Source organism: Octopus bimaculoides, chromosome 4 (assembly GCF_046866305.1).
Source record: "Octopus bimaculoides isolate indiv1 chromosome 4, ASM4686630v1, whole genome shotgun sequence".
NCBI lineage: Eukaryota > Metazoa > Mollusca > Cephalopoda > Octopoda > Octopodidae > Octopus > Octopus bimaculoides.
The window spans coordinates 38,657,012-38,670,162 of NC_142931.1; the positions used below are offsets into that span (position 1 = coordinate 38,657,012).

A 13,151-nucleotide genomic window follows, 5' to 3' on the forward strand; every position below is an offset into this window, starting at 1 on the left:
GTTTTGTTCGTTTTTACATAGAAATAGCCAAATTACTTATGATTAACTGACTTGTTTCATTCACTTGTACAAATGTAATAACTGCTTTTCAGCACATTCTACCATATTTCAATAGAATCGGCTGCTGTAAGCAACTTGGCTTTTGTTCCCAAGTTCTTCCACAAATATGTCAACAGGTTCCATATTTTGGGGTTATTTGTCATCAGTGTTGTTTGTTAATTTGTTATTACTGAATGGATTCCACTAAATCTCAGCTTTGTTGTCAACCAAATGAGTCTGGGAAAGGTAGTGAGCTGACAGAGCCATTAGTGCCCTAGGAGAACTGCTTGCCAGCATTTCATCCATCTCTACATTCTTAGTTCAAATTCTGCCAAGGTCAACTTAGCCTTTCATCATTTCAGTGCTGATAAAATAAATACCAGTAAAATACTAGGGTTCATGTAATCAACTTACCCCTCCCACAAAATTGTTGGCTTTGTGTCAAAATTTGAAACCAATAGAACATGCCTAGTAACTATTTATTTGAATCCAGTTGTAAAGCATCGATATAAAATATTCAAGCAAAGATATAAGATATAAGCAGTTAGCCATACTGAATAACAGTGATCACGTCACCCTCATTTGACCTAACAAATATGTGAAACACGCAACTGGGCATGAATGCTCTAGTCACATAACCAATTGCCAGGTTTTTGATCCCCTTTTGTCACTGTCTGCTGCATGACTTAAATTGTACAATAGTAACACAAATGAGTTGGTGTTAAATAACCAGAGAGTGTGTGTGAGAGAGAGAGAGAGAGAGAGAGAGAGAGAGGAAGGGTAGAGAGAGAGAGAGAGGAAGGGTAGAGAGAGAGAGGAAGGGTAGAGAGAGAGAGGAAGGGTAGAGAGAGAGAGAGAGGAAGGGTAGAGAGAGAGAGAGAGGAAGGGTAGAGAAAGATTGGTAGGTAAATAAATATAGATAGGTATAGATAGATAGATAGACACAAAATAAACATAGGAGTGGAGGCATAGATTGTTGTTGGCCAGATATATTAGACAGCTTGGATAACATCAAGGGCATGAAAAGGGGAGGCAGGTATGCATGGGTCACTGCTGGTCTTCTATCAACAACCTTGCCCAAACTTGTGCCTCGGAAGGTAACTTTCTAGGTTCAATCCTTTGTGAACGCACATGCATAGCTTAGTGGTTAAGCTTTTGCACTCATGATTGCGAGATGTACAATTAATTATATTCTGGTCTATATTATTATTATTATTATTATTATTATTGGAATAATTATTAGATTTGTTTTTGTAAAACTTATTCAGCTTAAATTTATTAAAAGTAGAATAACCAACTTCAAAATTATTACCAGAAAAAATGTTATTATATTTTTAATTATCTCTAATGAATACTTCAATTATATTTAAAATCTCTTGCACATAGTCTTTTACTGTTATTTGCTATTTATTGATTCTGTAATTTATTGATTTTTGGAATAGGGTTTTTGAGGTATATTTGTTTTTCTAGATGTTTTTGAATGTCATTTTTCATTGTTGAATTTGTTAATAGTTGGTTTTTCTCTAAATTATTTATATATATATATATAGACCTTTGGAAATGTGCTGTGCGTGAGAAGACCCGGCAAGCCAAGTAAGATCGTTGCCAGTGCCCCTGGACTGGCTTTTGTGCGGGTGGCACATGAGATGCACCATTTTGAGCGTGGCCGTTGCCAGTACCGCCTGACTGGCTCCCGTAGGATTTTCGAGGGAGATCGTTGCCAGTGCCCCTGGACTGGCTTGTGCGGGTGGCACATAAAAGACACCATTTCGAGCGTGGCCGTTTTCGTGTGGGTGACACGTAAAAGCACCCACTACACTCTCTGAGTGGTTGGCGTTAGGAAGGGCATCCAGCTGTAGAAACTCTGCTAAATTAGATTGGAGCCTGGTGTTGCCATCCGGTTTCACCAGTCCTCAGTCAAATCGTCCAACCCATGCTAGCATGGAAAGCGGACGTTAAACGATGATGATGATGATGATGATTATATTCAGAGACAAGTAATAATGATCAGATGAAGGAAAAATAGAAACCACAGTGAAAAAAAACTTTCACAGACTGAAAGAGGTGTTTATGGCTTATAGTAAAATAGGAAGGGTTAAATGAATAGAACAGCTGAATGTGGGTGTGACCAGAAAAAGTAGTTAAACTATAGCTGTCAGAGATTTAGTGACCGGTGCTTGGATGTTAATGTAAAACAAAAACATGATGTCTTGCAGAAGTGGCTACAATGGGAACGGATATAACAAAACAGAACTTTGAGCCATCACTAACTGAGATGGAATAGGAGACAGATTTTAGCTGTTAGTGGCTATTGTGCTATCAACTGAGTAGAGGCACAATGAAAGTCTAGGTTGGGTAAGGGGAAGCATTGTACAACCTCTTTAGTGACTCCAAATCTGGTCAATAGCTGTAATGGGAGGAGTAGCAAAAAGGCTGAGAGAGAGAGAGTAGAGCTACCAGCACTGTTGAGTTGATTGGTGTGTGGAACAGGAATGAAAGCTCATGTAATAGTGATTCACTATATTGCTGATGTCTAGATATAGGGAGGTGTTATAGTCAAAGAGAACAGTGTAAAGTTTAGGAGGAGCCCAATGTGCAACCAAGGATCATATATTTGGAACTGTGGATCCGTGGAATGCATAAAGTCATTTAACCAACTACCTACATGCTACAGATCTGCTTGCCGAGCTGGAACTATATAACAACAACTATCTCCCTCCTATTTCTTTTGCTCTCCTCCTGTTTCACTACCTTTTCTCTGGGTCATGCATTTTCCTCCTCACAATTGCATTCCAATGCTATTCTCTTTCCCACAACTATTGACTTTTAATATTCAAACTGAAAAACTAACTTTATAAACCTTTTCTAATTGTCTTTACACATCTTCCTAATTAATTTAAGAAGACTTTGGAGGGTTTGTGTATTACTTTTTTTACTTTGATTAGGAAAATTCTATCTAAGAAATAACAAGCAAATGATGTTATTTGTTACATTTTGCAGGAAGATCACAAATTTCAAGTGAGATTGGAACACGGATTAAGAGACGCAACTAAACACATTAAGCTCTACCGTTTCTTCTGATGTAGCTGCTTACCTTGCTTTGCGAAAGTGAATAGCAAAACCTCATGATCACTGATGTGAATGTTATAGTTCTATTTTAGTGACAGAGAAAGCTCTGCGTGAACAGGTGAAGAGAATCGACATATACACTCAAATTTAATTGTTCTCATGAAACTGTTAATAAGCATCGTCTCTACAATTCCGTTATTTTGTTGCGTTGTAACTGCATTCCATCTGATCACCTTATTCTAATTACCCGGTTTCGTGCAACCGGAAGATGAGGTCACGTGTAATGTTTTCGTGGTTAAATCACTCGTCCGCTGGCACAGGTGCTTTCAGATGGCTGCTGCATATGGCTAGTCATTTCTCATGCATTGACTGAAATATATCACTCGTCACTTGGCTTGCGGCCCACTGAATATTGCTACTGTTTGTAAGATAGATTATAATTGGTTATCTTCAATGATAATTGTTCGCTAAAAACTGTCGGGAGGGAGATATTGTTGTTTAAAAAAACAACAAAAATTGCTCTATTTACTGTTTATTATTTTAAGATCTTTCGCATAACAACCAGTTGCCTTCGTGATAAATCATCTGATGCTTTCCTTTCTTCTCTCCCTCCCGCTTTCAGTCATTTCTCTTCAGTTGGATTAATTCTGTCGTTTGGTGAACGTAACACTTGGCATTTTCGACTTGTCAATTGGATCTTAACATGGCAGAGTCTCATCACTCCAAGGGTGGAGCTGGGATTCTAGCTAAAGCCCAGAAAAGGCTGGTCAGAACAAAAGCAAAGGTAAGTTGTTTTAATTCAAAATATATTTTGTATTTATTCGGATTCAATAATCACGAAGCCACGTGTAAAAAAAAAAATGTTTTATGTTATTATCCCCCTCTCTCAGATACACACAAACACATTCGTGAGCTTGTCAGTTTATTGTTGCTCGTTTTTATTTCTTTTACTTTTACTACAAAAGACAGCAGGGAATCACCGACGTGTCTTTTCCTTCCTTTTTGGCAACACTTTATATGACGTGTTAAGTGGGCAAACACTAAGGAGAGGATTTCTTTTCAGCAAGTGGTTGAGAAACTTTTAAATGTTTATCTTCACCGAAGTGAATTGAATAAAATACTGTTGAAATATATAGTCTCCACAAACCTGTAGTTTTATTAACTTCTACATGTTTAGAATGAAACAAAAGTTTGAAATGTCGACGACAAATAGTATATATTTTCTATAGAGCGCAGTATATCAGTCTAAAAGAAGTCACCCTTTTATTTAATTATATATGATTCAAAATAATTTTAATTTTTCTAGTTTTATTAAATTATAATTGTTGTGCATCGAAAACTATACTACTACTGAACAAAATATGAAATCTTGATAAATAACTTTAATGATTATCGAAAGAAAAATGAGGGGCTATATGAATTGCTACTGAAACAAACATTGAAAGAAATTATGCATTTGAAACTATAAACAATGGGTAATCTATAAATTATTATTATTATTTGTTTTTACTGAAATTTTAACTTCTATTTTGAAATGTATAATATACATTCGTGAGTTGTGTGTTAGAGTAAGTTCAATCCTAGACTAAAAAAAAAAAAACGAACAGTCGTCATTATATATATATATATATACACGAAAAGGTTGTGTATACACACATACCTATATATAGGTGGTCTATTTCTAGCAAAATCGATGTCCACTTAGTGGTCATCCCTCTTATATGTATGTATTATATATATATATGTATGTATTATATATATATATATATATATATATATATATATATATATATATATATATATATAATGCAACGTGAAGTTAAGAAAATAATTTTTTATTATATCGACATGACAAGACGCTTTAAATTCATTAAACTGTAAAGGAAGAAATTTTATGACGTTCATGCCTTTCCCAAGGGCATTTACAGCGTATATAAAACAGTTTCAGTAACAACAATTTTAATAATGATAATAAATTATTGTTATTATTATTATTATTTCTTCCTTTACCGCCAGAAAGCAGCAAACGTACATAATGAGTTTTATATTTTCGGGTGGAATTTATGTTGTTTCAAGCTAAAGTTTAAACTCATAAGATATGTAATGATTGATTCAGTTATAATTCTAGTGTGTCAAATCTCGGGTGTCTTCACGAAGCTCGATGTTAAAAAAAAAATCTTTGATGATTAATTTTATAATAATTTCTTCCTCTGCGTACACAGATCATCGATCTGTGTCACCACCCAGCCTCATCATGAGTAAGACAACTATTGATCCCTAATAATCCAATGTCGCTAACGACGCAAATAAATAAGGGATAATTCATATAATCGTCTTTATTAGTATTACACAATTAGTTCTTTTTCTAAATTATATCTTGTTTTTGTTTTCATTGTTTATACATCGACAATCAATATATGGTATAAGTGGGTTTATGCGTTGTATTTGTGTGTGTGTACACACATGCACACACACAAATGCAGTAGTAGATGGGAAAAGGAAAGAAGATAGCAGTCAACACATTTAGACGAAGTTCTATTTAATAACAGGTTGACTCAGCTCCATACTGCTTAAAGTTTTGTAGGCGCAGATATGCGCGCCTACTTCCTCAGATGTACAGTTAGTGTGTGTGTATATCGATCTGTCTATTTATACACACACTCACACATATTTACATATCTTTATTGCGTATATAAATTTGTATACAAGCACACACACACATGCTTACATTTTATCCCTACCTTTCTCATGCACACTCATGAATAAACATGAACTTTCACAGACGCTACATTGTTGTCTGTGCGTTGACTGAGATGTCAAGTTTTTCCAACCTTTTTAACAAAACTCTTACATTTACTACTACTTTGACAAACATATTTTCACAACCTCAAAATGTCATCCGAAATAGTTTTCTAGGGTGTGGTGTTCATACAGTAGTCAGTAGCAGATATTGTAAAAATGTCTCCGAAACATGTTACCCGGGTAGGGATGAAAAGTTCCCGCACGATGTAGATTTTATTCTGGTCGATTGTGTCATCAAAAACGAAATTCGGAACAACAGGAAAAGAAAAGGATTAAAAGCGAGTTTATTTCAATGCTGGAGGCGCTCACTATGTGTTAGTGTGTGTAGGTGGTTGCTTTAGGAATGTTTGTGGTTTTTCATCTGTCAATTTGTAATTGCTATCTCGCTAAACTTACCTCTCGCAAAAGGAAAGAAGATGGTGTGATTGTGTACGAAAGAAACGTGAATATTCAACTCGAAAGAAAAATAAATGAATTCCCTTCTTTTGTTCCATCAGTTGACAACCCTCTCAAATTTTACGCCGAATTTTATAATTGTATATATTTTTTAGTCAGGCGAGAAGGCAGTGTCGTTGACTTGTTCAAAGGACCTCCAAGAGCCAGGTGGTGGTATTAGCTGAGTAAATCTATACTCTGTGTTGATATCTGAACTCACACACCCCGTTGAAACTTGAGTGTCCGCCTGACACCTTTTTCACCCTTTTTCTTCTTCTCGCGCTCTCTCTCTTCTCCCCTCTCTCTTTCTAACTGGAGTAGCCGTGTATCTCCTCTACTGCAAGACATGTTTCTATCTCTCTATCATACTCTAGCCTCTCATCACCTGGCACAAAGACACCTCCTTCAAATCTACTCCCGTCTCAGTTAAGGGGTTTCGTCTTGCAAGTTACTTGGCAACCTCACTGATGCTGGTGCCACATGACAAGCACCCAGTACACTGTAAAATGGTTGGTGTGAGGAAAAGCATTCAGCTGTTGAAGCCTTGTCAAAGCAGACAGTAGTAGAGCTTAGCACAGTCTTCTGGTTTGCCAGCTCCTGTGTAACCATCCAACCCATGCCAGCATGAAAAACAAATGTTAAATGATGATGATGGATGCCAAGAACCAGAACAGATACTGCAAGGTATCTCTGATTTGATGTCCTTTTAGTTCTGCTGATTTACTGCTTTGGGTTGGTACTTTTCTTTATTGACCCCAAAATCATAAACGTTGAAGTTGGCTGGATTTGAACTAAGAATGCATAGAATCAGAACAAATTCCACAAAACATTTTGTCCAATGCTCTAATGACTTTGCCAATTCACTGCCGAAACTAACAATATATTTTTTGATTGTGAGGAAGATTTTTCAGTTTAAGACAAAATAAATGATGTTATTTATTGCGAGTTATGTAACAAAAAGCAGCTATCTCATTAAGCTTACAGTTAATTTAATACTATTATTACTTTTAATAATGCATCTAAATTTTTAACTTAGATACAAAGTTATGCTGTTGTGGGGAATGTATAGCTGATTAGATTAACACTACTACTTGACCAATACTTATTTTATCAACCCTTGAATGATGAAGCACTGTGACATTGGTACAATGGTGAACATTTGATGGGAAAGACACAGGCTTGACAATGTGCTTGCAAAGTTGACTTTTCAACCAAGTAGTTTAATGTTCCATCCCATTGCATGCCACATTAGATAAAAATGTCTTCTTTGTAGCCTTGGGATGACCAATGCCTTGCAAGTAAAATTTGTTAGATAGAAACTGCACACACACCCACACACTGTATATTTGTGTATGTGACTGTTGTTCTTACATGTCTTCCCATCGACACTGTACAACATTGTAATTGTTTATAGTTCCTATTAACAATGTGTCCCATGTCTCATCAGTTCAGTGGTTCTGATGTGAGATGGTTGGCAGAATAAAATATACCTTAGTTGAAAAAATCAAGTAATGGTAGGCAATGGGAACAATATCTGGCCTTAGAATACTATGTCAATAAGTCTTGTAAACTTTTACTAGTATGAAAAATGAAGCTATAAAACCAATGATGAAGGGTGCAGTTGATTAAATCAACTTCAGCATATGTCTTGATTATTTTATCAATCCTAGGAGTAAGGGTGCAGCATGTACTGTGATGGGATTTGAACTCGAAACCGTGGAAGCTGAAATTAAATATTGTAAAGCATTTGTACTTAGTATCATTATCATCATCTTTTAATGTCTGTGTGTGTGTTCTGTACTAGCATGTGTGGGGCTGTACCATAAGAGCTAGCCAGGCCAGCACCAATAATGATAAAGGAAAAGTATTCAAGGAGGATCAGGATACATAGAAACCTTGAATCAAATCCTCTCCTTGAGGACATACCATAAAATTCACCAGTAAGGATTTTCTTTACATAATTTTGTTGTGGTGATACAGTTGGTTCAGTCAACTCCTTTGTCTTCTGATACTATAAATTTCCGGTCGAATGAAATGTCAAATTAACTTTAATAACAATGAGACAGTTAAGTAGCTACTTAAGAACATTTACCAAGATGTTATTTATTTATTTTTTTTTGGTATGAGGGCTTGATCCTTGAGTGTCAGTTGGAAATTGGACAAATCGAGGGAGTTGTCATGTATCCTGAGTGCCTTTCCTCCATACCTTATTTGTTGCTCTTGGTCAAGCAATGACCAAGATTTTGTGCCTGGCACCTGGAATGTTTCACACACTCACAATTCTCTATTGCTTTGCCAGTGTGGTTGGTATTATTTCAACTGTGTATTCTGTACACAATTAGTGGCAGGCAAGAGCATCAATGGTTTTATAGAGTTTGGACATCAACAAAAATTAACTAAATAGCTGATACTAGAAGCTGTTCATAGCCAAGGGGCTATGGACAGCTTCCAGAAATCCAAGGGAGCATTGCCAGTTGGGATAAACTTTACAGGTAATGTATAATTAGCTGGGTCTGAGATGGAGATAAGGTGATAAAACCATTCTGAATGCATTTGTGCATTGCTAACATAGGGAGTTATTTTGAATAGATAGTCTTGCATTTAGAATCAAAGCAGCTTTCAGCTAAGTCCATCCAGAGGACTGCTTGCTGTCTTCTTTTGGCTAAGAAGGAAGGTTATTTTCTTTTGCTTTGTGGTCACAAGAAAAGACACTATTGTGGATAGAACTGAGAGGACTAAAGACAGGCACTTTAGATAACCTTTTCAAATTACACTTAGAGAGAAAAGTGAGGATTCAAGCTAGGTGCTGCCTTCCATGAATTTCCTGAAATGTGGATGAGAATGGCAGGAATAGCTCAGGTGAAGAGGTCAGTACAACTGGAAAAGGCCACTTTCCTTTGGTAGTCAGAGTAACCTTGTATTTGTGAGGTTCTTCAATTGGCCTTAGGTAGCTGTCACCCCACTGAAATGACTCAGTTAATTTTGTACACCATTTTCCATGCTTGGTTATTTTTTACTTAATTCTTTGTAAACCTTTATTTTTGTAATCTACTTTTATAATGTTGCCCCTGTGGCAAGTAAATGAAATCATTAGGGTTGTTGTTTAGCTGTGCCTGTTTTCTCTAATAATCCATTGGATTGACATGGTTCTGTACAATGTAAGAAATCAATATTTATAGTGAACATACCATTGACATTTTTATTATCATTATTATTATTATTAAATAAGGTGGCGAGTTGGCAGAATCATTAGCATGCTGGGCGAAATGCTTAGTGGTATTTTGCCTGCTGCTACGTTCTGAGTTCAAATTCCGCCGAGGTCAACTTTGCCTTTCATCCTTTTAGGGTTGATAAATTAAGTACCAGTGAAGCATTGGGGTCAATGTAATCAACTAGTCCCTTCCCCCCAAATTTCAGGCCTTGTACTTAAAGTAGAAAGGATTATTATTAAGGTGGCAAGCTGGTAGAATTGTTAGCACATTGGACAAATTGTTTAACTGCATTTTTCTGGCTCTTTGCATTCTAAGTTCAAATTCTGCCAAGGTCAACTTTGCCTTTCATTCTTTCAGGGTCAATAGAATAAGTACCAGTTGAGCATTGAGGTTGATGCAATTGACTTAGTCTCTCCCCTGAAATTGCTGGCCTTGTGCCAAAATTTGAAACCAATATTAGGTTAGCCAACTGGCTGAATCATTAATGTGTTAAAAAGAAAATGCCTTGTATTTGTTCTGACTCTTTGCATTCTGAATTCTAATCCTGCTGAAGTCAACTTTGCTTTTCATTCCTCTGGGGTCAATAAAATTAAGTACCAGTATAGTACTGAAGTTTATCTAATCAACAACCTCAAAATTATTTGTCTCATTCCTAAAGTTGAGACAATTATTATAATGGCTGATGCCAAAATAGTATGCTGTATATTCTAGTGTGGCTTTTAACATCTCATACTGCATTGACCTTCTCAGTCGAAATATATAATAAAAATATAAGGTCGTCAATATTGTATCCTCTTACTAAACTGGTCCAGACTCTTTGGCAGAGATCATTATTGTAGCAGAGAGAGGGAGTGGAGTGTTTAAAATTGTTGTATAGAACATGAAATGACTTAGAGATATTCATTGTTCCTACTATGTTTTGAGTTCAAGTTTTGGGGCCAACTCTTATCTTTTCTCCCTTTGCAGCATCAATGTGATATAAGTACCAGTGAATTCAGTTGACTGTATCACCTCCTTATATATTTATAGCCTTGTACCAAAGAAATCTATAACATTCCTGCAGATATGTGTGTGTGGATGTGTGTAATCATCATTATTGTTTAACATCCATGTTCCATACTGGCATGAGCTGGATGACTCGACAGGATCTGATAGGTTTGAGGACTGCATTGTGCTCCAGTATCTGCTTTGGCATGGTTTCTACAGCTGGATGCTCTTTCTGATGCCAACATCTTTACAGTGTGTACAGAGTAGTTGGAGTAGAACTAGAAAGAGATAAAAATATTGGTAATGAGGTGTCAGATGGACCCTCAGGATACAAGGTGAGAAGTGGGTGAGGTACTAAGAGGAGTGGGGATTGAGGAAATGCTGAAGGTTGCGGTTCTAGTCATTTAATTGCAGCAGCTGAATAGTACCATTAGAGAGATGATGAGTGGTGGGAATGTCTTGAGGAAGTTGGGCAGGATTGGTAGTTGTGTATATACATAGGCATTATGCATTGAGACTCTGTTTCTCTGAAGTGGGTTGATCTTCCCAAGAACTGCATGTCACCGTAATCCTGGTCCTTTGTCATCTCTGTGAGGTTCAAAGTCTTGAAACCAGCCTCCATCACTTCACCCCATGTCTTCCTAGGTCTTCCACTTCCACAAGCTCCATCCACATTGAGCAACACTTCTTTAAATAGTTGTTCTTGTCCATATGCATCGCTTGTTCATGCCAGTGCAGTCTTTTTTCCTTGCACACTATATCTGATTCCTCGTATCTATTTTGTCTCTCAACACATTTGTACTTTGTCATTCATGTACATATTGCAGATCCAGCAGAGCATACTTCATTTCTTTCTACTCTTCTCAAATTCTCAGCATTCAGAGTCCATGTCTTACTTTCATGCAGTAGTTCTAACACACGTGTTACCATCCGCCTTTCACTATGAAGTAAAAGAGCTTTGTTACTAGCTGTGGTAGAATTTCCATGAACTTTTTCCAGCTTGTTCTTACCCTGCCTACTATAGTTTCAGAGCAACTACTTCCCCTGCTAATTACATTTCATAAGGAAAAAGAAAGACAAAAAAAAGCTATCAATTACTTCCAAGTGGGCCATCCGGACATTTAAGAGGATCTATTTCTAGTGTGTTCATAGTACATACTGCTCCAGTGCATCTGTCACATATGAAGCCTGCTTTGTGTTTGTCTGTTTTGGATTCCACTATACCTCTTCCATGTTCACACACACACATACAAGATTTGCAAGAAGCTAGTCCTGAATGGACAAAAAGTAACTAGTCTCATTGTTACAGGCATGAACTACTTGGCCTGGTGGCTATCTGGTGAAAGAGGCAGTTTTTAACAATCTCTCCAGCCCTACCAATGTCTACTGAATGCTCAAACCAGTAACTATTCAGCTATTTGCTAATTACATACCTACTTACCTTTTCTTTTTATATTTTTTTTCAGATTTTAGTGTGTGTTTTACAGTAATGTTTGGAATGTTTCTTTTTCTCTCTTCCCTTCCCTCTTTTCCTTGACTCCATTGCTTAGTTTACTGGAAATGATAGTATATTCAATATAAATTGAATTCTTTTCTAACGACTCAGTGATTGTGAGGCATGCCTTAGTGATTGTGAGGCATGAATCCAGAGAAAAGAATTCATTTAAGTGTACTATGTACTCTATTACCTGTATTGAGTACTTTGAGTACACATATTTGTTGATTAAAAAGTGACATTTGAATATATTATGTTTTAATGTGATATGTTTTTTTAATATTCATATTGTTCTTTCAGTTATATATATATATATATATATATATATATATACATATATATATATATATATATGAAATTAAAAATGTGTTATAAGTATTATAGGATAAAATCCTATATAAACCCAACTAACAGTTAAAAAATGGAGAAGAGATTTTTAAAACTTTTAATCCATATGATCATTTCAAATGATAATACTAACATGTAAGAAAACATGGAAAAAACTAAATTATTTATAATAATAATAAAATTAATTTAATTAGGTATTACCATTCTCTTCAGTGGAAAAAATTAGTAAAACATCAAAAAAGGTATTAACAAAAGGATATTACAATAAGACTACAGAGAGCTTGTGTCGGATAAAGTTGATTGGATATTCATAACAAAAATGTGAAATAGGAAAGAAGAGATATAGAAACATGTTAATGTAGTGTTGAGTCTGTCTGTGTATATATATCTTCTTTTTTCGTATTTGTTTCAGTCATTTGACTGTGGCCACATTTAGTTGAACAAATCGACCCCAGAACTTATTCTTTGTAAGCCTAGTACTTATTATGTTGGTCTCTTTTGCCGGACCGCTAAGTTACGGGGACGTAAACACACCAACATTGGCTGTCAAGCAATAGTGGGGGGAACAAACGCAGACACACACACACATATATACGATGGGCTTCTTTCACTTTCCATCTACCAAATCCACTCACAAGGCTTTGGTTGGCCTGAAACTACAGTAGAAAACACTTGTCCAAGGTGCTATGCAGTGGGACTGAACCTGGAACCATGTGGTTGGTAAGCAAGCTACTTACCACACAGCCACTCCTGTGCCTATATAT

The 13,151-nt window shown here is 36.2% G+C and overlaps 1 protein-coding gene across 5 annotated transcripts in view; it reads left to right on the top strand.

Moving 5' to 3' along the window:
* Positions 1 to 1,014: 1,014 nt before the first annotated feature.
* The window catches only part of LOC106878700 (myc box-dependent-interacting protein 1), a 122,919-nt gene continuing 110,782 nt past the window's right edge, over positions 1,015 to 13,151 (top strand). For 3 of the 5 annotated variants that reach the window (XR_001410535.3, XR_008263893.2, XM_014927996.3), the window contains exon 1: positions 3,411 to 3,892. Coding sequence is in view for 2 of the 5 variants with exons in the window: in XM_014927996.3 (XP_014783482.1) it covers positions 3,812 to 3,892 (81 nt within the window). In the remaining 3 variants the exon portion in view is untranslated. Of the gene's footprint in view, positions 1,137 to 3,410; positions 3,893 to 13,151 lie in introns of those variants that run through there. The other 2 variants (XM_089350597.1, XR_016241458.1) reach the window with 2 other exon arrangements.